Source organism: Myotis myotis, unplaced genomic scaffold, assembly GCF_014108235.1.
Source record: "Myotis myotis isolate mMyoMyo1 unplaced genomic scaffold, mMyoMyo1.p scaffold_m19_p_5, whole genome shotgun sequence".
NCBI classification, from domain to species: domain Eukaryota; kingdom Metazoa; phylum Chordata; class Mammalia; order Chiroptera; family Vespertilionidae; genus Myotis; species Myotis myotis.
In genome coordinates, this window is record NW_023416357.1 from 106748158 (window position 1) to 106772191 (window position 24034).

The following is a 24034-nucleotide window of genomic DNA, read 5'->3' on the forward strand; positions in this document are numbered from 1 at the left end:
AACATTTTACCCCAAAGCAGCAATTACACATTCTTCTCATGTGCACATGGAACATTATCAAAGATAGACCACATGTAAGGGCACAAACTAAGTCTCTATAAATTCAAGAAGATTGAAATCATATCAGCATTTTCTCAGATCACAATGGCATGAAACTTGAAATCAACCACAATAAAAAAGCTGAAAAACAAACATGGAGGCTAAATAACTTATTGTTATTGAATAGTGAATGAGTTACCAAGGAAATCAAGGAAGAAATAAAAAATTACTTAGAAATAAATGAATAAAAACAAAGAACCCAAAATCAATGGGACACAAAGAAAGCAGTTCTGCAAAAGAAGTTCTTAGTGTTACAGGCCCACCTCAAAAAGCAAGAAAAATCTCAAACAATCTACTCTACACCTAAAAGAACTAGAAAGAAAACAAGAAAAGCAGAAGGAAGGAAATAATAAGGATCAGAGACAAATTAAGTGACAGAGTCCCTAAAAAAAAAAGACAAAAAATTAATTAAACCAAGAGTTGGTTCTTTGAAAAGATAAGTAAAATCAGAAATGAAGGATGAGAATAACTGACATCACAGAAATATAAAGGATTTTAAGAAAATACTATAAACAACTATATTCCAATGAATTGGACAATCTGGGCAAAATGGACAAATTCCTAGACATAAAATCTTCCAAAACACAATCAGGAGGAATCAGAAAATCTGAATAGGCTAATAACAACTAATGAAACTGAAGCAATAATAAAAAATTCACAGCAAATAAAAATTCTGCACTGGATGGATTCACAGGCAAGTTTTACCAAACATTCAAAGACAAACTAACACCTATCCTCCTCAAATTATTTCAAAACATTCAAGAGGAGGGAAGGCTTTCAAATGCTTTTTGTGAGGCCAGCATTATCCTAATTCCAAATGCAGATAAAGACACTACAAAGAAAGAAAATTACAGGCCAATATCCCCGATGAACATAGATCAGGGGTGGGCAAACTTTTTGACTCGAGGGCCACAATGGGTTCTTAAACTGAACCAGAGGGCCGGAACAAAAGCATGGATGGAGTGTTCGTGTGAACTAATATAAATTCAAAGTAAACATCATTACATAAAAGGGTATGGTCTTTTTTTTTTTTAGTTTTATTCATTTCAAACGGGCCGGATCCAGCCCGCGGGCCGTAGTTTGCCCACGGCTGACATAGATGCTAAAATTCTCAACAAAAATATTAGCAAGTCAGATATAGCAATACATTAAAAAAAGCATACACCATGACCAAGTGGGACTCATTCCAGGAACACAAGGCTGGTACAATGTTTGCAAATCAATGAGTGTGATGCATCACATAAACAAAATGAAAGATAAAAATTACATGATCATATTAATAGATGCAGAAAAAGCAATTTGATAAAATCCAGCACCGGCTTATAACAAAAACTCTCAGCAAGGTGGGAATAGAAAGATCATACCTCAATATAATAAAGGCCATATATGAAAAACTCACAGCCTCTCAATGGGCAAAAACTAAAAGCATTTCACTTAAGATCACAAGACAGTGATGTCCACTTTCACCACTCTTATTCAACACTAGAGGCCTGGTGCACAAAAATTTGTGCACTGGGCGGGGGGGTCCTCTCAGCGGGGCCTGTGCCCTCTCGCAGTCTGGGACCCCTTGGGGGATGTCCACCTGCTGGCTTAGGCCCGTTCCCCCAGGGATCGGGCCTAAGGTGGCAGTGAGACATCCCTCTGGCAGCCCGGGAGCCCTTGGGGATGTCCACTTGCCAACGGGGAGCAGGCCTAAGCTGCAGTCGGACATCCCTAGTGCTGCTGAGGAGGCGGGAGAGGCTCCCGCCACCACTGTTGTGCTGGCAGTCTCCAGCCTGGCTTGTGGCTGAGCAGAGCTCCCCATGTAGGAGTGCACTGACCACCAGGGGGCAGCTCCTACATTAAGCGTCTGCCCCTGGTGGTCAGTGTGTGTCATAGTGAGCAGTCATTCCCAGTCATTCTGCTGTTAGGGTCAATTTGCATATTACCCTTTTATTATATAGGATAGAGGCCTGGTACACGGGTGGGGGCCAGCTGGTTTGCCCTGAAGGGTGTCCCGGATCAGGGTGGGGATGCCGCTGGGGTGCCCGGCCAGCTGGGGTGAGGGCCTGAGGGCTGTTTACAGGCTGGCCAAGCCCCCCAGCAGGGACCTTCACCCCATGGGAGTGTGGCCAGCCTGGGTGAGGGGCTGAGGGCAGTTTGCAGGCTGGCCACACCCCCTTCAGGTTGGAGGTCCCTGCTGGGGTGCCTGGCCAGCCTGGGTGAGGAGCTGAAGCTCCCAGCCTCCCCTTTTTTCCCCCTGGGATTTATTTATCTTCTATAATTGAAACTTTGTAAGAGGCCAAGACTGCCTGAAAGCAGGTATCTGGAATTTATTTATCTTCTATAATTGAAACTTTGTAGCCTTGAGTGGAGCCCAGTGCCAGCCAGGGCAGGCAGGAAGATTGGCTTTCTCCATCACCGGGGCAACCCAAGCCTCCTGCTTGCTCCAGCTCCATGGCCATTGCCATCTTTGTGACAGAGTGATGGAGTGATGGTTAATTTGCATATTGCTCTTTTATTAGATAGGATAATACTGGAAGTCCTAGTCACAGCAATCAGAAAAAAGAAGAAATAAAAGGCATCCCAATTGGAAAGGAGGAAGTAAAAATGTTGTTATTCGCAGATGACATGATATTGTACATAGAAAACCCTAAAGACTCCACCAAAAAACTAACACATTTAATAAATGAATTCAGCAAAGTAGCAGGATACAAAATTAGTATCTAGAAATGGATGGCATTTTTATACACCAATAACAAACTTGCAGAAAAAGAAACTAAGAAAACATTTACTATTGTATTAAAATGTAATAATAATAAGGTACCAAGGAATAAACTTAACCAAGGAGGTAAAAGGCCTATACTTGGAAGAATATAAGACACTGAAAAAGAAACACAGGAAGAAATAAACAAGTCGAAGAATATACCATGTTAATAGATTGGTAAAATTAGCATCATTAAAATGTCCATACTACTCAAAGCAATCTACAGATTCAACACATTTCCTATTAAAATAACAATGGCATGCTTCTCTGATCTAGAACAAATATCCCAAAAATTTATATGGAACAAAAAAAGACCCCAAATAGTCTCAGCAATTTTGAGAAAGAAAAAAGTTAGAGGGATCACAATGCCGGATATCAAAATATATTAACAAGGCCACAGTAATAAAAACAGCCTAGTACTGGCACAAGAACAGGCATATAGATCTATGGAACAAAACAGAAAGCCCAGAAATCAACCCACACCTTTATGGTCAATTAATATTTGACAAAGGAGGCAAGAGCATATAATGGAGTAAAAACAGTCTATGCAATAAAAGATGCTAGGAAAATTGGACAGGTACATGCAAAAAAAAAAAAAAAAAAAAAAAAAAAAAAAGAAAAGAAAAGAAAGAAACTAGACCACCAACTTACACCATACACAAGAATAAACTCAAAATGGATAAAAGACTTAAATGTAAGTCACAAAACCATAGAAACCCTAAAAGAAAACATAGGCAGTAAAATCTCAGACATCTCTCAGGAGTAATACTTTTGCCAATATGTCTCCAAGGGCAAGGGACTAAGGAGAAAATATACAAATGGGACTGCATCAATGGTCGGCAAACTCATTAGGCAACAGAGCCAAATATCAACAGTACAATGACTGAAATTTCTTTTGAGAGCCAAATTTTTTAAACTTAAACTATATAGGTAGGTACATTGTTATTAACTTAATTAGGGTACTCCTAAGGCTTAGGAAGAGCCACACTCAAGGGGCCAAAGAGCCGCATGTGGCTCGCGAGCTGCAGTTTGCCGACCATGGGACTACATCAAAATAAAAAGTTTCTGCACAGCAAAAGAAACCAACAAACTGAAAAGGAAACCCACTGTATAGGAGAACATATTCCTCATTGATTCATCTGATAAATAATCTCTAAAATATAAGAGAAACTAATACAAATCAACATAGGAAAGACAAACGATCCAATTAAAAAATGGGCAAAGGACCTGAATAGACACTTTTCCAAAGAGGACACACAAAAGGTCAATAGACATATGAAAACATGTTCAACGTCACTAATCATCAGAGAGATGCAAATTAAAACTACAATGAGGTATCACCTCACACCTGTCAGAATGGCTACTATCAATAAGTCAACAAGTGCTAGCGGGGATGTGGAGAAAAGGGAACACTAGTGCACTGCTGGTGGGAATGCAGACTGGTGCAGCCACTGTGGAAAATGGTATGGAGTTAAAAATGGAACTGTCTTTTGAACCAGTGATCCCACTCTTGGGTACATATCCTAAGGATCCTCAAACACCAATCCGAAAGAACATATGCACCTCTATGTTCATAGCAGCATTATTTACAATATCCATGATCTGGAAACAGCCCAAGTCCCCATCAGATGAATGGATAAAAAAGCTGTGGTAGCCCTGGCCAGTACTGCCCAGTGTCTGAAGCATGAGTCCACACATTGAAGGGTAGAGGGTTTGATTCCTGGTCAAGGGCACGTACTTGGGTTGTGGGTTCACTCTCCATCCCTGGCCAGAGTGCATGCAGGAGGCTACCAGTTTCCTTTCCTCCCTCCATCCCTCAAAATGGAAAAATATCCTCAAGGGAAGATCAACAACAACAAGAAAGCTATGATACACTTACACAATGGAATACTACATGGTTGTAAAAGAGAAGAAACTTCTCTTCTTACCTTTTGACAGCATGGAGGGACCTGGAGAGTACTGTGCTAAGCTAAATAAGCCAGTCAGAGAAAGAAAAATCCCATATGATCCCATTAATATGTGGAATCTAATGAACAAAAGAAACTGACGAACAAGATAGAACCAGCATGGATACATGGAACAGACTGACAAATGTCAGAGGGAAGGGGGGTTGCGGACTAGATAAAGGAAGGTGAATGGTTTAGCTAAAGTATTTGCATACCCCATGGACAAAGATGACAGTGTGGTGAGTATAGGGGGGACAGTTTGGCAAAAGTGGGGTGGGATCAGGGGCATCTGCAATAGTGTCAACAATAAAAAATTAAATATAAAAAAATGCCATGGTCTTCCTTTCCCCTCCCAAGCAAAGTATTCACTCTTTTCAGGAGCCACAGAGAACAAGTTCATTTCCTTTAGATGCATTAAATGATCTTCCCCAGACTGCACCTCCACAATCCTTTTCTTATTTCCTTCCACCTTTACAAGAACACACAATGGAATGTACTGAGGAAACACAAAGTATTCAAGTTCCAAGAGGCATGGCGGGGTGTGATCAGGGGCAAGAACAGCAAAGAAATCAAAGACAAAGACTGAACAGCCACTGGTTTTGACAAGAGGGAGCAGGCACTGGTAGTCTTTAACACAGCAATTCCAGTACTTTTATTTTGTGAATGTTTGTGGGGGAGTGGTGTGGGAAAAACAACTAGACCCCAAATAGTGAATAGGCTAAGCTGTGAGGTCGCACATTTGAGGAATTCAATAGTTCATTTTTAAACGAAATAGAAGGTATCTAGAAAGCTAACAGAAATGAGCAAAAACGTCCTTCTAAAAAAAAACTCATCAGGAAAAATGCAAGGCACATGACAAAGTACACAGTACACTACCATTCGTGTAAAAAGAAAGGATATGTATTCATAGTGATTGTGGCAGAGGGAGCAGAGGCAAAGAGGTGGATTAGGTACCAAAGGAAGGGAGATCTCACTGTATTAATCATAGTGGTCATGTGGTTTTTGACTTTTGATTGCTGATATAATTAACTAGAGACCTGGTCCCTCAGCCTGGCCTGCAGGATCGAGCCGAAACCAGCTCTCCAACATCCCCAGAGGGGTCCCGGATTGAGAGGGTGCAGGACAGGCTGAGGAACCCCACCAGTGTACGATCAGGGTCGGGGAGGGATGCGGGAGGTTGGCCAGCCGGGGAAGGACTGTGGGAGAGCTCCAGGGTGGGTCTGGCCCGTCTTGCTCAGTCCAGATTGGCTGGACCCCAGCAGCAAGCTAAACTACCGGTAGGAGCATCTTCCCTCTGGTGGTCAGTGCATCTCATAGCGACTGATCAACCAGTCGACTGTCTGCCCCCTTGGTGGTCAGTGCACACCACAGCGCACGGCTGAGTGTCCTTAGCATATCATTAGCATATTATACTTTGATTGGTTGAACGGACAACTGGACACTTAGCATATTAGGCTTTTATTATATAGGATTGTAACAATAGATTTTCTGATATTGAACCGAACTTGCGCTTGTTAGTATAAACCTAATTCAATTTTTAAGTTAACTTGCTAGGTTTTCTTTCTAATCAAGGCAAATTAAAGCTATAATGCTATACCACTTTTATTTACTAATTTTAATAGGCAAAATGTACAAGAATAGCCTGGCCGGTGTGACTCAGTTTTGGCTCAATGTAGGGGGGAACCAATGGATCGATGTTTTCTGTGTCTCTATCCTTCTCCCTCCCCCTCTCTAAAAATCAATTTTAAAAAATCTTTCTAATGAGAGAATGAAAAAGCAGATGTGGTTAAGTGTTAACAGTTGAGGAATAGAGGTGAAGGATAGTCAGGAATTCTTTGCTCTATTCTTACAAAATTTCTCTAAGTCTGAAACTATTTTAAAATAAAAAGCTCAGGTTGAGGACAGTTGGTGAGATTAGAAATTACTCCCATAATAACAGAAGCATTCTATAGTGTACAAAATGCTCTGAAATATTACCCATTTTGAACCCACAACTCTGAAACATAGTACTGATATTATTCCCATTTGACACTTAAAGAAACTAAGAATCAGAAAGGCTAAGTAAGTTATATGGTACAAGGCAGTGGTAAGGCTGACCCAAAATCCGGTTTGCTAAATTACCCTCCTAGATTCTATTCCTCTTTGAGGTTTATCTTAATTACTAGTTACTTTCCAACTGATACAAACCTCACCCTTGACCTCTAATTAAACAATGCTCATTTTCTAATTATTTCAGATGTTAATCTCACTCTTCCAAATAAGACTAATTGCAGCTCTGGGAACAAAAACCAGTTCTACTTGTATTGTGCTCCCCAGCACTGAGCACTCCAATAAATGCGAATTCCTGCTTCTTTGCTTTTACTAACTCTCTAGCCCCATCACCACCACTGAACATACACTCTTCACTCTTCCACCCACATTCTACTTCTTTAAGGACCAGTGTAAGTCCAATGTACTATTTAAAAACAAGCATTTCCCTTTAGCATAGCATGCAGTCAGAGCTCTGGCTCCAAGGACAGAGAGAAGTGGGCTTAACTCGCAACTCCACAGCCTGCTGTGTTAGTAAGTTGTTTATTTTCTCTACAGTCATCATCTCCTCATTTATGAGCGGTCTCAAACTGTATCTCCCTCAAAGGGTTTTTTTTTTTTATTTGTTTTTTTTAAAAAATATATTTTATTGATTTTTTTGCCGGGAGCCGGTCCATCCTTGCTGTTTCAAAGGACCTGGCATATATGGCATACTGTTCTTAATATGTTTGCTCACCTTCTTGGCACTATGTGTTTTAACCAAGGTCTCCTCTCTGAGAAAGGTTGTTTCCCCAGGTAGGGATTTTCCCCTGAAGTTAGGGAGGGAATAAAACCCCTCAACTAAGTGCCAGGTGGGTAATTAATCACTTTAACTATGAACAATCATGCTTAAGCTACATAATCTTTACTCCCTGGAATGGAGATAAGAAACGCCCTAACCTTTGTAATAGAGATTGATAGGATTGAATCAACTGGTATAAATACAGATGTAACAAGACAGCAAGAGACAGAATTTAGAAGACAAAACTTAGAAGACAGAACCTACACAGAACCTAGAGACAGAAGAACTTTGCTCGAGACAGAACATGGCAAAAGATCTTGGACAGAATCTGGCTACAGAACTTGGTTGGAGAACCTAGACAGAACCTGGCTGAAGAACCTAGCTACAGAACCTGGTGACCAAACCTGGCTGGAGAACCTGGACAGAACCTAGCGAGGGAACATGGCTACAGAACCTGGCTGGAGAACCTGGAGAACCTGGCTGGAGAACCTAGCAAGAGAACATGGACACAGAACCTGGCTGGAGATCCTAACCAGAACTTCGCTGGAGATCCTTACCAGAACTTGGCTAGAGATCCTGGATAGGCTGCTGATCAACTGAACGCTGTCTCTGTGTCATTCCTTCTTTGCCGACTCCGTCCACACCTTTGGGGACCCCTGGACTTGCTGGGGTTGGACCCCAGCATCTGGCGCCCGAACAGGGACAACCTAGAGACATAACCTGGCTATAGAACCTGGATAGAACATGGCAAGAGAACCTGACTAGAACCTGGTGACTGAACCTGGCTGGAGAACCTGGACAGAACCTGGCTGGAGAACCTAGTGAGGGAACATGGCTACAGAACCTGGCTGGAGAACCTAGCAAGAGAACATGGACACAGAACCTGGCTGGAGATCCTGACCAGAACTTCGCTGGAGATCCAGACCAGAACTTGGTTGGAGATCCTGGCTAGGCTGCTGATCAACTGAACGCTGTCTCCATGTCATTCCTTCTTCGCTGACTCCGTCCATACCTTTGGGGACCCCTGGACCTGCTGGGGTTGGACCCCAGCAATTTTTTACAGAGAGGAAGGGAGAGGGATAGAGAGTTAGAAACATCGATGAGAGAGAAACATTGATCAGCTGCTCCCTGCACACTCCCCACTGGGGATGTGCCCGCAACCAAGGTACATGCCCTTGACCGGAATCGAACCTGGGACCCTTGAGTCCACAGGCCAACGCTCTATCTGCTGAGCCAAACCAGTTAGGGCCAAAGGATTGTTGTAAAGATTAAATTAGGTAACGCAGACCAAGTGCTTAACAGATGCAAATAATAAGCGTACACTAAATGTTTTTTTTAAAAAAATATATTTTTATTGATTTCAGAAAGGAAGGAAGAGGGAGAGAGAGATAGAAACATCCATGATGAGAGAGAATCATGGATCGGCTGCCTCCTGCAAGTCCCCCACTAGAGATCGAGCCCACAACCTGGGCATGTGCCCTTGACCAGAATTGAACCTGGGACCTTTCAGTTGGCAGACCGATGCTCTATCCATTGAGCCAAACCAGCTAGGGCAGCGTACACTAAATGTTAACTACAAGACACCAAATACAAAACAGTACACCAGGCTAAGGTTGCAACCAAAGAAGGAAGAGCATACAGTAGAAAATAGAACCGCCACTTCTTAAAACTGCTCTCATCAAGAAGACGACAAGGTCAGAAGTGTTCAAGAGGACATGGGGAAAAAAAGGGAACCCGTGTGCACTGTTGGTGGGAATGTAAATTGGCTCACCTACTATGGAAAACAGTATGAACAGTCCTCAAACATTTTTAGAGACAACTACCAATGACCCAGCAAACCTACTACTGGATATATATCCAAAGGAAATAAAAACAGAATATCAAAAAGATATCTGCAGTGCTGGCCTGTATTGCCCAATAGTTAGAGCTCCACTCCCCCACACCCCACTCCTACTCCCTTGCACCAAAGGGTCTCGGGTTCCCAGTGAAGGGCACATACCTAGGTTTGCAGATTCCATCCCCAGCCAACCAGGGGGCATGCAGGAGGCACCAATTAATGTGGCTCTCTCACAAGGATGCTTCTCTCTCTCTCCCTCTCCCTCTTCCTCTCTTCCTCCCTCTCTAAAAATCAGTGGGGAGAAAATATCCTTGGGTGAGGATTAAAAAAAAAACAACAAAAAAGATATCTGCACTCCCATGTTTATTGCAGCATTATTCATGATTGCCAACATATGGAAATAACCTGTGTGTCAATGGATGAAGAAGATGTGATACACACACATACACACACAATGTAATACTATTTTATCATGAGAACAAAGGAAATTCTGCCATTTGCGGTAAAATGGATGGACCTTGAGAGCATTATGCTAAGTAAGCCAGACAGAGAAAAACAAATACTGTATGATATCACTTATATGTGAGATATATAAAAAATGAACTTACAGAAACAGGTGGTTACCAGGAGGTGAGGGAATTGACTTACAACTTAGAAGTAGAAGAGGAATAAGTTCTGGAGAGCTAATACACAGAATAGTGATTATAGACAATACTATAGTATATATTTCAAAGTTGCAAAAAGACTAGGTTTTTAATGTTCTCACCACACAAAAACTATGTGACATGCTAGAAGTGTTAGCTAATGATTTGGTGGCAATTATATTGGACTACTTAAATATATCACATCACCACGTTGTACACCTTAAACTTATACTAAGTTAGACATCAAGTATTTCTCAACTAAAAATACAAAAAGAAAAACATGCCAGGGCTAGAGGGATACTTTCTTAACAAAGGGCATGTACCCAAAGCTCACAGCTCACATCATACTTATTTTTAAGACCAAGTGCTTCTCCTCTAAATTAGAAATAAGACAAAGATGTCTGCTTTAGCCACTTCCATTCAACACTGTACTATATGTAGCTTCTAGTCAGAAAATTAGGCAAGGAAAATAAACAAAGGGCGCCAAGATCGGAAAGGAAATTAGAAAACTATCTCTATTCATAAATGACAGGACCATCCTATATAATAAAAGGCTAATATGCAAATTGACCAAACAGTGTAACGACCAGCTGCTATGACGTGCACTGACCACCAGGGGGGCAGACGCTCAATGCAGGAGCTGCCCCCTGGTGGTCAGTGCACTCCCACAGGGGGAGCGCAGCTCAGCCAGAAGCCCTGAGCCAGGCTCATGGCTGGTGAGCTCAGCGGCAGGAGCGGGAGCCCTAAGGACGTCCAACTGCCCCATGGGGAGTGGGCCTAAGCTGTCATTTGGACATCCCCTGTGGGCTCCTGTGAGAGGGTGGGCTGGGCTGGGCTGAGGGACACCCCCCCCCCCCTTGCAGGAATTTCACGCACCAGGACTCTAGTATATACAGAAAGTTCTAAGGAACACGCACACTCTATTGGAACAATAAAGGAGTTCAGCACAGATGCAGGATACAGGATCAACACACACAAATCAACTGTCTGATGTGCTACAATGTAGATGAGCCTTGAGGATATTGTGCTAAGTGAAATAAGCCAGTCACAAAAGGACAAACATTGTGATTCCACTTATATGCAGTATGTGGAACAAATTTATAGAGACAGAAAGTAGAATAGTGGTTGCCAAGGGTTGAGGGGAGGGGAGAATTTTGCAAGATGAAAGACTGTGGAGATGTATGGTGGTGATAGCTGCACAACATTGTGAATGTGCTTGATACCACTGAAATGTGCACTCAAAAAATGGTTAAGATGGTAAACTAGATGTACCAACTTTTGTGCTTCAAGGGACATCAAGAAAAAGTGAAAAGACAACCCACATAATGGGAAAAAAAATAGTTATAAATCACTTTTCTAATACAGGATTTATATTTAGAATAGGTAAATTCTTACAATTCAATAAAAATATAACCAAACTTAAAAATGGGCACAGATGAAGTACTGACAACACACTACAATATGGATGAACTTTGAAAGCATGGTAAGTGAAACAAGCAAGACACAGAAAGCCGCATATTGTATGATTCCATTTACATGACATGCCCAGTAGGTAAATCCATAGACACAGAGTATAGGTCTGTGGTTGCCAGGCGTTGGGGTTAGGGGTGAATGGGCAGTGAATGCTAATGGGCACAGGGTTTTTTGTTCCAGGGTCGGAGGAGGGATGATTAAAATGTTCTGAAATTAGGGAGTTGTGATAATTGCATAATTCTGAATATACTAAAAATCACTGAATTGTATAATTTAAAAGGGTTAATTTTTATCTCAATGAAGTTGTTATAAAAAAAGAGGGAGAAACTGAAGGGAACATTCAGAGAAAAAGGAGTTGAGGATAGCACAAGAGGTACAGGGCATAAAGCTAAACAGATAGCTGAGCACAGACTAGAGTTTGGACTTAAATTCCAGAGTCACTAGGAGAGCAAGCAAAGCTTTCTAAGAAATAGTAAGTGCCAGGCTTAGAACTGTGGCTTGAGGATGACTAACCTGCAGCAGAGTGGAGAAGGCACACTTTATGTCCCTTTCTATCTGACATGTTAAGAGTCTCGCTTATATGCCTTACATTACACCCAGAGAATCACACATAGAATATTAAGTAAACCTACTTCTCTAACACCCTTTGTATGGCCAATTATCAGAGAGTGAAGTAACGCTTAAAAATACATTTCAAATCACCACCACATTTAAGCACCACCAGCACTATTTGTGTTTTAGGGGGAATTTCAAAAGAATAAAAGAAGGGCCCAAAGTCAACAAAACACAGATGTCAAAATTATAAATGTATTCAGTATCACTGCAGCAAGCTGCTTAATAAATGTTAGCTGACTTAAAACCACTAGTAAGAACAGCAAACAAGTGACTTGATTTAACCTTGTTTATTATACAAAATCCAATCAATCACTGTTTGCAGAAAATATCTCAAAGGTTCAAAGTACAAATTCCAAAACCAGGTTTCAATTTGTTTTGAGCATTCCATTAGAGCTGGGAAATCAGCTGAGTCATCGTCATATAACATACTATAGTCCTGCTGAAAATTCAAAATGCTGTTCCCTAGTTACAAGAGTAGAAATGCTAGGGTTCTGCTTCACAGCCAACTCACAGAGTATGTAAATCACTTAAAAATAAGACTACCTTAGTAAGAAACTTAAACTATATTAGTTTTATGTTTGTTTTGAAAATAAAAACTATGCCTTAGTAGAATGTTACTTTCTCTCTTTTGAATCTTAAAATCTCCATGACCCTTTGCCATCTGGTCTCTCTGGAATTCAGGATGAGAAGCCCTGTTCTGGTGGCACAATGCCACCCTACTTCAATAGGGCATTCTTTTCAAGAATGCATAGCACAAGTCCAGGCTCTATGTTTCGTTCTTTTACCAGGGTTATAAGTTTGTCACCGGTGAAAGCTGAAAACAGGCAACTCTGATGTCTAAAAGGGAGCTCCCTTCAGGATAACCCTTCAACAAGGCCTCAATCATTACAACTGATCAATTTAAAGATCTGTAATTATTGTAATTTCAGCAATTTAAATTACTAGTTTACTAGTAAATGAATTGTCTAGCACATTGTAAAATAAAAGAAACTGAGTTAGTATAAGGTAAACATAGTACATACTAAGTAAACTGTTAATTTACTTTAAAATGGTGTGTATGGGAGGGTGGCAGGTGATACACTGAGAACCAACACGTCACCTATGTGATAGTCCTGCAAAAAAGGTCTAACTGAATCTAATCACAGAAACAACCAGATAAATCCCAACTGAAGCCTGCAAACAGGACTAGTCTGGATATTCCAAAATGTCAGTCATGAAAGGGGAAGAAAAGGACAAGGAACTGCTCCTGATGTAAGGAATTACAGACAAGGCAACTAAATGCAACCCCGGATTAAGGCATTGAGGCTTAAATTCATATTTAACATATTTATTGTTGTTGGAACAGCAGGGAACATCTGAATATGGACCCAATAGACAGTAACAAAGTTAACTTCCTTGTGCGTGGTGATAATTTTTTTGTTGTTACCTAGAATGCCCTTGTTTCTGAGACATAAAAGTTGTTTAGTGGTGACATGGCACGAAAAACTAATTTGGCAAATAATTATACTTGGTAAATCTAGATAGAGGCACAGTACAGGTGTTCATTGTACCATTCTTGGTTCTTTGCCTAGGGTTAAATTTTTTAAATTGTAAATGCGAGGACATTTTTTCGATTTTGAGTGAGAGATGTATCATAAATCAGTATGAGCAGAATGCATATAGCACATACCTACTTTAGTCTTTGCAATCATGGGCGAGACTTTTGAGGCTGTCATAAACACAACTGTAAAAGACTTTAACTCATACTTGCAGACTGACGTCAGATGCCAAAATTCACAAGAGATTACAGAACAGCACTCGGATTTTTTCATGACATTTATATTTAAATTTCCAGAAGGTTGTTACACATTTAAAGATAAGCTTAGCTGGTGATTCATTTATTCTATCAACTGACTTACCATATAGCTGCTGGGATAAGCTAGAAAGAAACCTATCAATATAAATTTGCTAGCCTACAAACCATTTCACAAGAAAGCAGCAGAAAAACTTAACCAAATCAAATGACTGTTTTTCCAGACAGAGGTTGATGAATTGCAGGAGCAGGATCCACGCTCCCTAAGGGACACCAAATGCCCTGGTTTATGCCTGTTGTTCCTCATCTTTTCTTATTCAGCATTTGTCCCAGGCAGGCAAAAGCACCTCCAATACAAATGTCTCAGTTTAGATGCTACATCACGCAGTACTACAGTGTCACCAACTTCTCTTATATGATGGTATTTAATGTTGGTTCAGAAAAACAAACAGCATAACCTGAAGCATGTCACTTGTGCTTTAGACAATATGACCTACATTATGGTAAATTCCTTACTAGAATGGGCACAAAATATAGAGAAAAATTGTTCTAACGTTTTTAGAAAGCAGAAACCAAAGCTATCCTTTTCTCTACTGTGTAATGTAGAATACAACACTGCACAGGTGTAGGGACAGTGGGAGTCAAAAGGCCTGTCACTTGTTAAGGGAATAGAACCTTGACTAGTTATTGGCTCTGTCTCAACCACAGCTTTCTCTTGTGTAAAATGAAGGGATCAGAATGCTGACTGGTCTCTACTTAATGTCATGGTCCAGCTCTAAATACTCAGTAATTCCATGGTTTTGGCCTCCAAAATGTTTTTTTTAATTAAATCAGTTGAGTTAGACTTTTTTATAACTAGAAAATGTTATTTATCTTCCTTCCCCAAACTCCTATTTCTGTTCTGACCTCTATTCTGTTCGGAGGCTGAGTGACTCTCCCATTCACCCAGGATGAAGGGCCACTTAGACTCCTCTCACAACTCATCCCTGGTCCCACTTCCTCAGTGACCTTTTCTGTCTCACCTTTTCTATCACCACTTCAATTCAGGTCTGCATCACCTTTTGCCTAGATCACTAGTTAAAATAGTTCCTCAATCTGATATTCAAGAACCTCTCCATCTGCCCCACATTTTTATGCCAACTGAACTACTCACTGCCATTTCAAAATTCCCTGTACTTTCTGGATTGTATGCCTTTACCCCTGCTGTTCTTACACTGCCCTTTTCTCTGCTTTTCAAAATCGATTCCATTATTTAAAGCTCAGTTCCAATGACACTGACATTACACCTAATCGTTACAGTTCCCTCTTTTCAGTGTCCATGATACTAACATAAAGAGACAATTTTACTGGCCAACAGAGGAGAAAGATAGCTTACCTAGGGTGGTAAACTAAAATTATCTCTTGCGCCAATTTTATTGATTTGTTTCCCTGGCACAGGGTCCTGAGAACTTGTAACTTAGCAGAGGAAAAGGAGAGTTTCTGGCAATACGAATTTGACATTTCAGATGCTAGAAGCCAGGGGTCCACACAATGGGATTTACACTCCCATGGTATTAAAAGATGTTTAAATTAATGGAAATTAATTTAACATTTAAAGATTTAACATTAACATGGTTATCTTCAGAAAAAATGCAAAGCTCTAGAACAGTGGTTTCCAACTGGGACAATTGACCCCCTCCCCCAAGGGGGGGTTCTGGCAGTACATGAAGACATTTCTGAGAGTCACAATTGCATGGAGAGTGTTACTGGCAGATACTAAACAGTCTACAATGCATAGAGCAGACATTACAAAATATAAATGATCTGATCCAAAACATCAACAGTGCCCAGGTGGAGAAACTTTGATCTAGAAGAACTGCATGTATTTGTGGTTTCTGCCTCCCCAAGATATTCAAATATTTCAAGATGAAAAAGCATGTCTCTAATCAGAGACAATACAGTCTGAAGCCAGACAGCTCCTCCAATTTCCAGTAGCATGACCCCCTGAAAGTTACTTAACCTTTTTGTGCCTCTAAGTCTTCATCTATAAAACAGGGATAATAAGAGCACCTACCTCACAGAATGTTCCAAGAATCAGATGAGTCCATTTAAAGTCCTTGGGAAAGTGTACCAGGCAGATGTAAGCATTCAATAAATTTAGCTACTTTCATTCCTCTCCTCCCTAGGGCCTAGTCTTGCATTTGGAACGTAGAAGATGCTCAAGAAATGTCTACTAAGTGACTAATGCCTGGTCTTCCTGGGGAGGGCACAAATAGGTAAAGATAGATAAATGCTCTTTATTTGGGAAAAAGGAAGCAAGAGCTAAAGGTGAAAGGAAGCATTTGCCCACCTACTCACATCTCTCCCTCCACAGAACACTTTCACCCTCTAGGAAATGTGCCCCTCTCATGGTCCTGAGGACACTATCCTGTAACCTCCTTCCTATTTTCCTTTTGGTCCCTTCTGACCAACTGACGATGCTCATTCATAATGAGATGGTGTCCTGTTTGGATCCCTACCATCATCTACCCTATATTACTTACTTATGGACTTATTGTAGTCCTCCTGGTAGACTGTACAAGCTTTCCATGGCTAGGGACAACACTCGACTCCTTTTTATATAACCCAAGGGCCTACAGACCTCAGCAACTGTCAGACCCACGCCTGTCGTTTTATACATGAGGCACAGAGAGGCTAAGTGAACTGCCAAGAGTCAAGGTCATATTTTAGTGGTAGAGTTAGGATTCAAACTCGATACTTAGCTGATACAGAGAATCCAAGTTCTAGCTAACTGACTGTAATCACATATGAAAACTGTTTCTGCGGTAGAGACCACTTTTTAATTAAGTCCCAGAAAACCTCTACAGGAATTATACTGATGGTTACCTGACAAAGCAAAAATGGAGGGAGAAATAGACCCCAACTCCAAGCTCCTTCCTGCTGCTGAAATTCCACCTTAAAAACTCCACCTGTTTTGTATCTTTAACATTTCCTTAATAGCTTTTGACAACAAAACTTATTTAAATGTCCAAGAACAGTTAAGTCAGCGATGTCAGGCTTAATTTCCTTTAAATGGATCCATAATTATTTTAAGTAACAGAAAATCTCTTATTTGGTAGTCAGGGACGCCCACCCTTCACCAACTGAACAGAATCTTGAATGATCACTCTAACAGATTCTTATCTCAAAAACTCCAAAGACCAGCCATCTGAAATGATTCTATATGGCAAAAAACAGCCAGGCAATTGGCATCGTGTGTTAACGTCAACATAAACCTAAACCTTACAATCATCAAGCACAGACTACACGAAGATCTGAGGCAGGAGGAAGGTTATTTTATTCTGTTCAAGTAAAACAACGCTGTTCACTTATTAGGTTAATCTAGAAGTTTCCCTGAGCGTCCCGAATGATGCAAAGGAAAGCAGCGAATAGGAAAGGAAAAGTCGGTAAGACAGAACAGTGAAAAGGAGCTACGCATGGGGCACTGACTGCTTTGACGCTTAAGCAATTACAGCTCAGTAAAAGTAAACAATTCCATAAACCTGATGCCATAAAAGCATCATTTAAAAACAAACAAACAAACAAAACACACTCCCTCCGTGGTGATGATTTCAGTTACCAGTGCAAAAGCACTCAAGCCCGGAGAGAATGATAACCACGTCTCAGGAACATATTTTAAATGGATTTACCAGCCTATGAATGAGCGGAGGCGCGACCCGTAGCGTCCAAAGAAAACAAAACGCAGTTTCTGCTCAGTGAAGTTCAAGGGCAAAACCGTTCCCGGTGCAACAGAACCCTCCCGACTACAGTGTTGGGGGGCGGGGGGGGGGGAGTGAACACATAGTATCTTTCTATAAAGACAACACTTTGAGTTACAAAGTAATAACGGGGAAGCCAAAACAGTTTGACAGCACGCCCTCGGGGCGGCCTCCGCCGTGAGTCACACAATGCCTGCACCGCTCGCCACGGTCATTAACGCACAAGTCCCTCATCCCAGGCTCCGAGGGGAGGACGCCTTCGCCAAGTTTACGGGGCTTGCTCCTCGCCGGCCCCCCATCAAGGCCCACACGCGCCATGACGCGGCGCCCGCAGCCCGCAGCCCCGCGGCGGCCCCCTCCCGGTGTGCGCCCTGCGAGCGGGGAAATGACACAGGGAACCCGCGGCCCCAAAGGCGCAGAGCGGGGCTCGCGGCGGCCGGCGCGCGCCTCACCTGCTGAGACTCCTCTCCACGTCTTTGGTCGCGTTAGCTTCCAATTCTCTGCAAAGAAAGAAAGAGGGAGAGAGGGACGCGCCTGAAGCGGGGCCGCTGCGGCAGAGGCGGCGGCGCGCCGGTGGGGGAGGGGCGGGCCCGGCGGCCGCGGGGCTGCAGCCCTCGGCGCCCAGGGGCGGCCGGCGACCCCCGCCGGCCCCGCGGCCGCCCGCGCCCGCCGCCGAGCAGCCCGCGCCCCCGCCCAGGCCCGCAGCTCGGGCGCCCGGCCCCCCGCCACCTCCGGTCGCGGGCCCTGCGGCAGCGCCCGCGGCTGCCCCGGCGGAGGAGGCCGAGCGCTGCTCACCTCATGTGTAAAGTGCACGCGCGAGTGGGGCGGGCGAGCGAGGCCGCGAGCCTCAAGCCCTGCGCAGCGCCGCGGGGACAGGCCCGAGCAGCCGCGCCAGCGCCATTTTCTACACCGACCCGCCGCCGCCGCCGCAGCTACCACCGCCGCCGCAGGCCCCAGGCCGGAAGTGAATGCCCTGCTCCGCAACCCCTTCCGGGGCGCCCCGCCAGCCGCCTCAAGATGGACGGCCTAGCAACTGGGCCCGCGCCGGCCAAGCCCGTGGCAACCGCCGGGGCGCGAGCGCTGCCCCCCGCGCGTCCCTCCCGCCGCCGGCCGGGCGCCCCGCACAGCGCGGGGCCGGGGTCCCGAGCCCGACGGCGTCGCCGCGCCGCTGCGATGTGACGGAGGCCTCCCCTCCGCTGCGACACCCGTTCCCTCTCCTGCGCCGGCCCCTCCCCCACAGAATCACGCCAAAAAAAAAAAAAAAATTTCCGAAACCGCGCATTCTGCCCCTGCAGCAGCCCGAGGAGCTGGCGCAGCGGCGGGGAGGTTTGACCTTGAGCGGCTGTTTAGCTCTGCGCCCGCCTCCGGCCGGGAGCGCACCCCCGGGCGCCGCGTGTCCGGGCGGCGTCCCACCCCTGCAGGCCGCGGCCGGCCCGGCGCGTGCGGGAGGCCCGGCCCGGAGAGCACGCCTCGGGTCTGCACGCAGTCCGTGCACAGAGGCAGCCCGGCCCCGGGGATGGCGGCGAGTCACTGTCAACGCCACCGTGTCCGGCGTGACGGGGGCAGTCAAACCTCCCCTGGTGCGAGGACATGGATGTCCAACCGCAGGGCACACCGACGAAAGGCTGAAATTCTGCAGCCCTGACCGCAACTTAGGTGTAACTTTAATCCATGCGCACGGGGTGGCCGTTGTGGGGTTGTTGGCAGCTGTCATTTTTAACTGGACGGGCCGAGGGGACAGCGGTCAGCGCCCCGACCCGGAGGGAAGGGATGCCCGTGTACACATTCCTGCGCGCCCGGCGGACGCTGCCCACACGCGGGAAACAGGAGCAACCGCCGGGGGGTGGTGACAATCGAGGGAGTGGGAAGGCCGCTCGCACAGCGAGAAACATACAGACGCCCCGGGGGCTACCGATGCGGACTCGGCAAGATACAGACGTGAGAGTAAAGTGAGAAATAAACCTACCTCCACGGAGATAGGGAAGCGGTACATACAAACCAGCAGGCGAGTGGCGGTAGGTGGACCAGGTGCACGCTTGCAGGTAGTTAGGCACATGCATTCGTGTGCTTCCTTCCGCACGATGCCTTTCTTCCGCTGAGCTTCAACCCGTTCTTTATGCTGAGAAGGAATGGGTTTCTTTCTCATCCCGTTTTCCTCTTTCTAAACTAGGTTCTTCCTCTGGCTTTAAAGAACGCCCAAATTTCTCCCATTAAAACGAAACAAGACCACCCCGACTGCCCAGTTCCTATCCTCTCTGGGGGAGATGTGTAATAAACAACTGAATGAGTGAATGAATGAATGAATGAATGAATGCACGAAGTCCTAAAACACGCCACCAAAATGTTAATTTTCTTTTTTTAATGTATCTGGTTTTGTGTGTGTGTGTGTGTGTGTGTGTGTGTGTGTGTGTTTTCTTTTTATACAATGAGAATGTGTAAAAAAACATTTTTTTAAAAATCAGGTTTAAAAATTGTAAAATGTAGGGGGCACCAAATAAATGCTAGTGACTTTCCTTTTCCTGCCATCGTCCCTACCCTCAATTCATCCACATATATGTTTACTTTAGTTTTCCTTTATGGTTACTTCTACTTAAAATGTTAAAAATTGCCCAGCAGTGTGGCTCAGTGGTTGCTCGACCTATGAACCAAGAGGTCCCAGTTCCATTCCCTATCATATGGGGCACATGCCCAGGGCACACAATCCCCAGTAGGGGGCTTGAGGCAGGCAGCCAACCAGTGATTCTCATCATTGCTGTTTCTATCTCTCCCTCTCCCTTCCTCTCTGAAATCAATAAAAATGATTTAAAAAAATACATATATTACAGTGTTTCTTGAGGAATTAAAAAATATGAATCACAGTATGCTTTCATGCCAGGCTTATGACTAATTTTCCACAACAGCATAAGGCAATGAAAACAGTAATACTGTCAACATTTGCACAGCTGTCAAATTTAGCTGACTTTTTAAAAAATTGGGCTTTTCTTAGCTTTGAATAACTCGATGTTTCTTTCGTTTAAATATGTTTTTATTGATTTTAGAGAGAAAGAGGAAGGGAGATGGAGAGAACATCGGTTAGAGAAACATGGATTGGCTGCCTCCTGCACGCCCCCTACTGGGGATAGAGCCTGAAACCCGGCATGTGCCCTGACCAGGAATAGGACCAGCCACCTTTCAGTGCATGGGAGGACACCCTACCTCTGAGCCACACCGGCCCAGGCTCAGGCTGGAGGTTTGACCTTGTGGACGAAAATAGATTTCATACTTTAGATCCACTGGAGTCACCATTTTCACTTTACTTGCATAACCCATTAGGAACAAAACCAGAAACAGAATCCTCGATGGAGTAATGGGTGTGAGTGAAAAGGGGCCGCATGCTAACCTGACTAGCTCAGGGGAGCCTAGGTGGCGGCCTTGCAAACTCAAAGACCTAAAGTAACCACAAGGGAGGGTCTGAAATTAAAACTTTTTAAACAAAAAAGCAGTTTATGGTGGGTAATCATGTCCTAGGCTGGCATCTTCCCTGACAAAGGTCACTCTTTACCTTAACTAAGCCTGGCTGTTGTCTTTTTGCATCTAAGATAACGTATTGTTGGAATGTCAAAGTAATTTCCCTTCTTCCGGACCCCTCAAAGCACAGTCCCCACAAATCTCTTCATTATTATTAATTGTTGACTGTTAACTATCCCGCACCCACCTAAGTCAAAGAAGTATGCATCTATCATTTTCCTTTGTATCCAATCCCAGACGTTTCCCCACTTTGCTTCTTCCCACCTCCCTAATCTATCACCAGTGCATTTCATGTAATCCATTTCTGTCTCCTCTTTTGATTGTAATGTATACAACAAGGTGCAAACCTACCGTTCTCAGGAGCCTCATCTCAATCCGTTGAGACTCAGCTTCCCGGCCTTTGTCGACAGTTTGGCTCAAATAAACTCACAAAAATTTGTCACAGGCTTAAATGTTCCTTACGTTAACATGGGTTTCATTAACACAGCTAATTTAAGTAAGAAAATACCATGTTCTACAACAAGCATATTTCCTAGATTAAATAAATGTTAGAATTTTTGCAGGCCTCGTGGTTGAAGTCTACAGTTACAGAATTTATTTTCTGTGGTGTTAAATGCTTTTTCAATAGTAACTTTGTATGGAATAGTTCAGGAAGGATCTATAACTATCCCAGGAAGGTCCTTGCTAGTTCTTATTAAGCATAATAAAAAACAGAGTCTGTACAAATGTAAATTTAAATAAGGCCTTTTATTCGCCATTTGTCTTTCTTTCTTGGGTGCTTTGTTCCTTTAGTTTCTGAAGTCACCAGGAAATAAATATTCTCCACCCCTCTCTTCCTTGTTCTACTGAGTAGAATAAATAAATGACTAGCCTGGTACTTGGGAAATTAAGTATTTGAAAGAAGATGCTTTTTTTTTTCTCCCAAGGTTTTACTACAAAATACCATCATGAGATATGTATGTATTTTTTAGGTAAAGCACACTCAAATATTTTTAAATTTAGAAGAATCTCCACAATAATGTATAAATGGAAATTGCATGAACATGAATGAAATTTCCTGGAGTGTGTACTTGTTTTAACTAAAACTTATCTGGTACTTAGGATGTGCCAGCCATACACTGTTCCCAGTTAAGTACTTTACAAATACGAACTAGTCATTATCATCGTCCTCACATAGTCCAATGGGTAGGAATGCTAACCCCCATTTTAGAGATGAGGATAATCAACTTGCCCAAAGTCGCATAAATAGTACAGTATTACCAGGCAACTTGGCGCCCAAGTCCAGGTCACTAACTACTACATTGTAGATCTCATTTTCTCAATCATATTGGACCCTTTACCCCTTTGAGAAATATTTTATAACACCACCCTTACTATCCCCAAATGGTAAACGTAGGTAATATATACTACCTAACACATAATTTCAAAATACATATAATAATGACTTATCTCTGATATAAAAAGAGGGTAAGATAAAAGTAAGTATAAAAAAATAAAATGCTGCCCTAGCTGGTTTGGCTCAGTGGATAGAGCGTCGGCCTGTGGACTGGAGGTTCCCGGGTTCAATTCCAGTCAAGGGCACATGCTCTAGTTATGGGCTCAATCCCTAGTAGGGGCGTGCAGGAGGCAGCCAATCAATGATTCTCTCTCATCATTGATGTTTCTATCTCTCTCTCCCTCTTCCTTCCTCTCTGAAATCAATAAAAAGTATATTAAATAAATAAATAAATAAAATGCCTTTCGCTAAGCACATGTGTGGGCTGGTCTGCGCTGGAAGCCTGGGTAAGGCAGGCAGATGCTGGCCCTTGGGTGGAATCCCCACCACAGATGCAGACCGACACACAGGGATGCATTGGTTATTCACAGACCAAGATTAGGTGATGTCAGAGGCGTAATTTCTCTGGAATATAGAACAAGGCCCAGTCAATTTCTTAACCACTAGGAAACAATTCTTCCTCCATTTATGTGCTAATTGCATTACTGGACATTTCAGGGTCTATTACACCTGCAAAAGTAAGGCATTCGGCCCTCAGACAATTGTAAGCACACCTTTCACCTACGTGAACGGTCAGTGACAGGGGCAATTCTCCGTTCTGTGGGACTATCCTTGTCCTGCACCCACAGCTCTTTGCATTGAATCTTAATAGCACCGCTGCCCCTGCCTGCACCCCGACGCACACAGTCTGTGGCAGCCAAAATCTCTTCAGTGGGTTCCCCAAACTCTCTGAGGAGTGGTGCTAAGGATTACTTTATTGTGAGCCATTGCCATGGAGCGAGACGCGTGCAGGAGCGAATCCTGAGAAGGTCTGCTACTCCAGTGCAAACTTGAGCAAGATGGGAAGGAAAACAGGGCAAGGAGAGTGTAGTGGGGCCAAATGATGCCTCCCAGACTGACACTGCAAAACACAGCCTCCTTATTCCTTCTCTGCTTCCTCCTCACCCCACACACAAACTTCCCTAAAGGGACCGTTTCCCCATCACACTCCTGTCAGTGATAACACTTCCAGTCACTAAGCTGCCCCAGCCAGAAAACTCAGAGTCAGTTTCCACTCTGCCCTCCACCTCATCCAATCCATCAATAAGTTATTTTGTCTCCAAACGTCTCTTTTATTCTTCCTTTTCTGTTTTACCACTGCACACTCTGAAAATGCCCCAGTTTCTCATTTCTTCCTCTTTTGTTGCTGTTGTGGTATGGTTTACATACAATAAAATGCACACATTTGAAGTGAAAAAGTCAATGAGTTTTAACAAATAAATACACCCATGTGACCAACTACTACAATCAACATATAGAACACCTCCATCACCCCAGAAAATGCCCTTGTGTCC

General features: G+C 43.5%; 1 protein-coding gene across 5 annotated transcripts in view; it reads right to left on the bottom strand.

The window, feature by feature from the left end:
- TNRC6A (trinucleotide repeat containing adaptor 6A) overlaps positions 1-18902 on the bottom strand; it is a 94233-nt gene extending 75331 nt beyond the window's left edge. For 3 of the 5 annotated variants that reach the window (XM_036310452.1, XM_036310449.1, XM_036310447.1), the window contains exons 1-2: positions 18494-18900; positions 18151-18198 (exon numbers count right to left, since the gene is read on the bottom strand). Coding sequence is in view for 1 of the 5 variants with exons in the window: in XM_036310447.1 (XP_036166340.1) it covers positions 18151-18198; positions 18494-18498 (53 nt within the window). In the remaining 4 variants the exon portion in view is untranslated. Of the gene's footprint in view, positions 1-18150; positions 18199-18493 lie in introns of all 5 variants that reach the window. The other 2 variants (XM_036310450.1, XM_036310451.1) reach the window with 2 other exon arrangements.
- Between the last annotated feature and the right edge of the window lie 5132 nt (positions 18903-24034).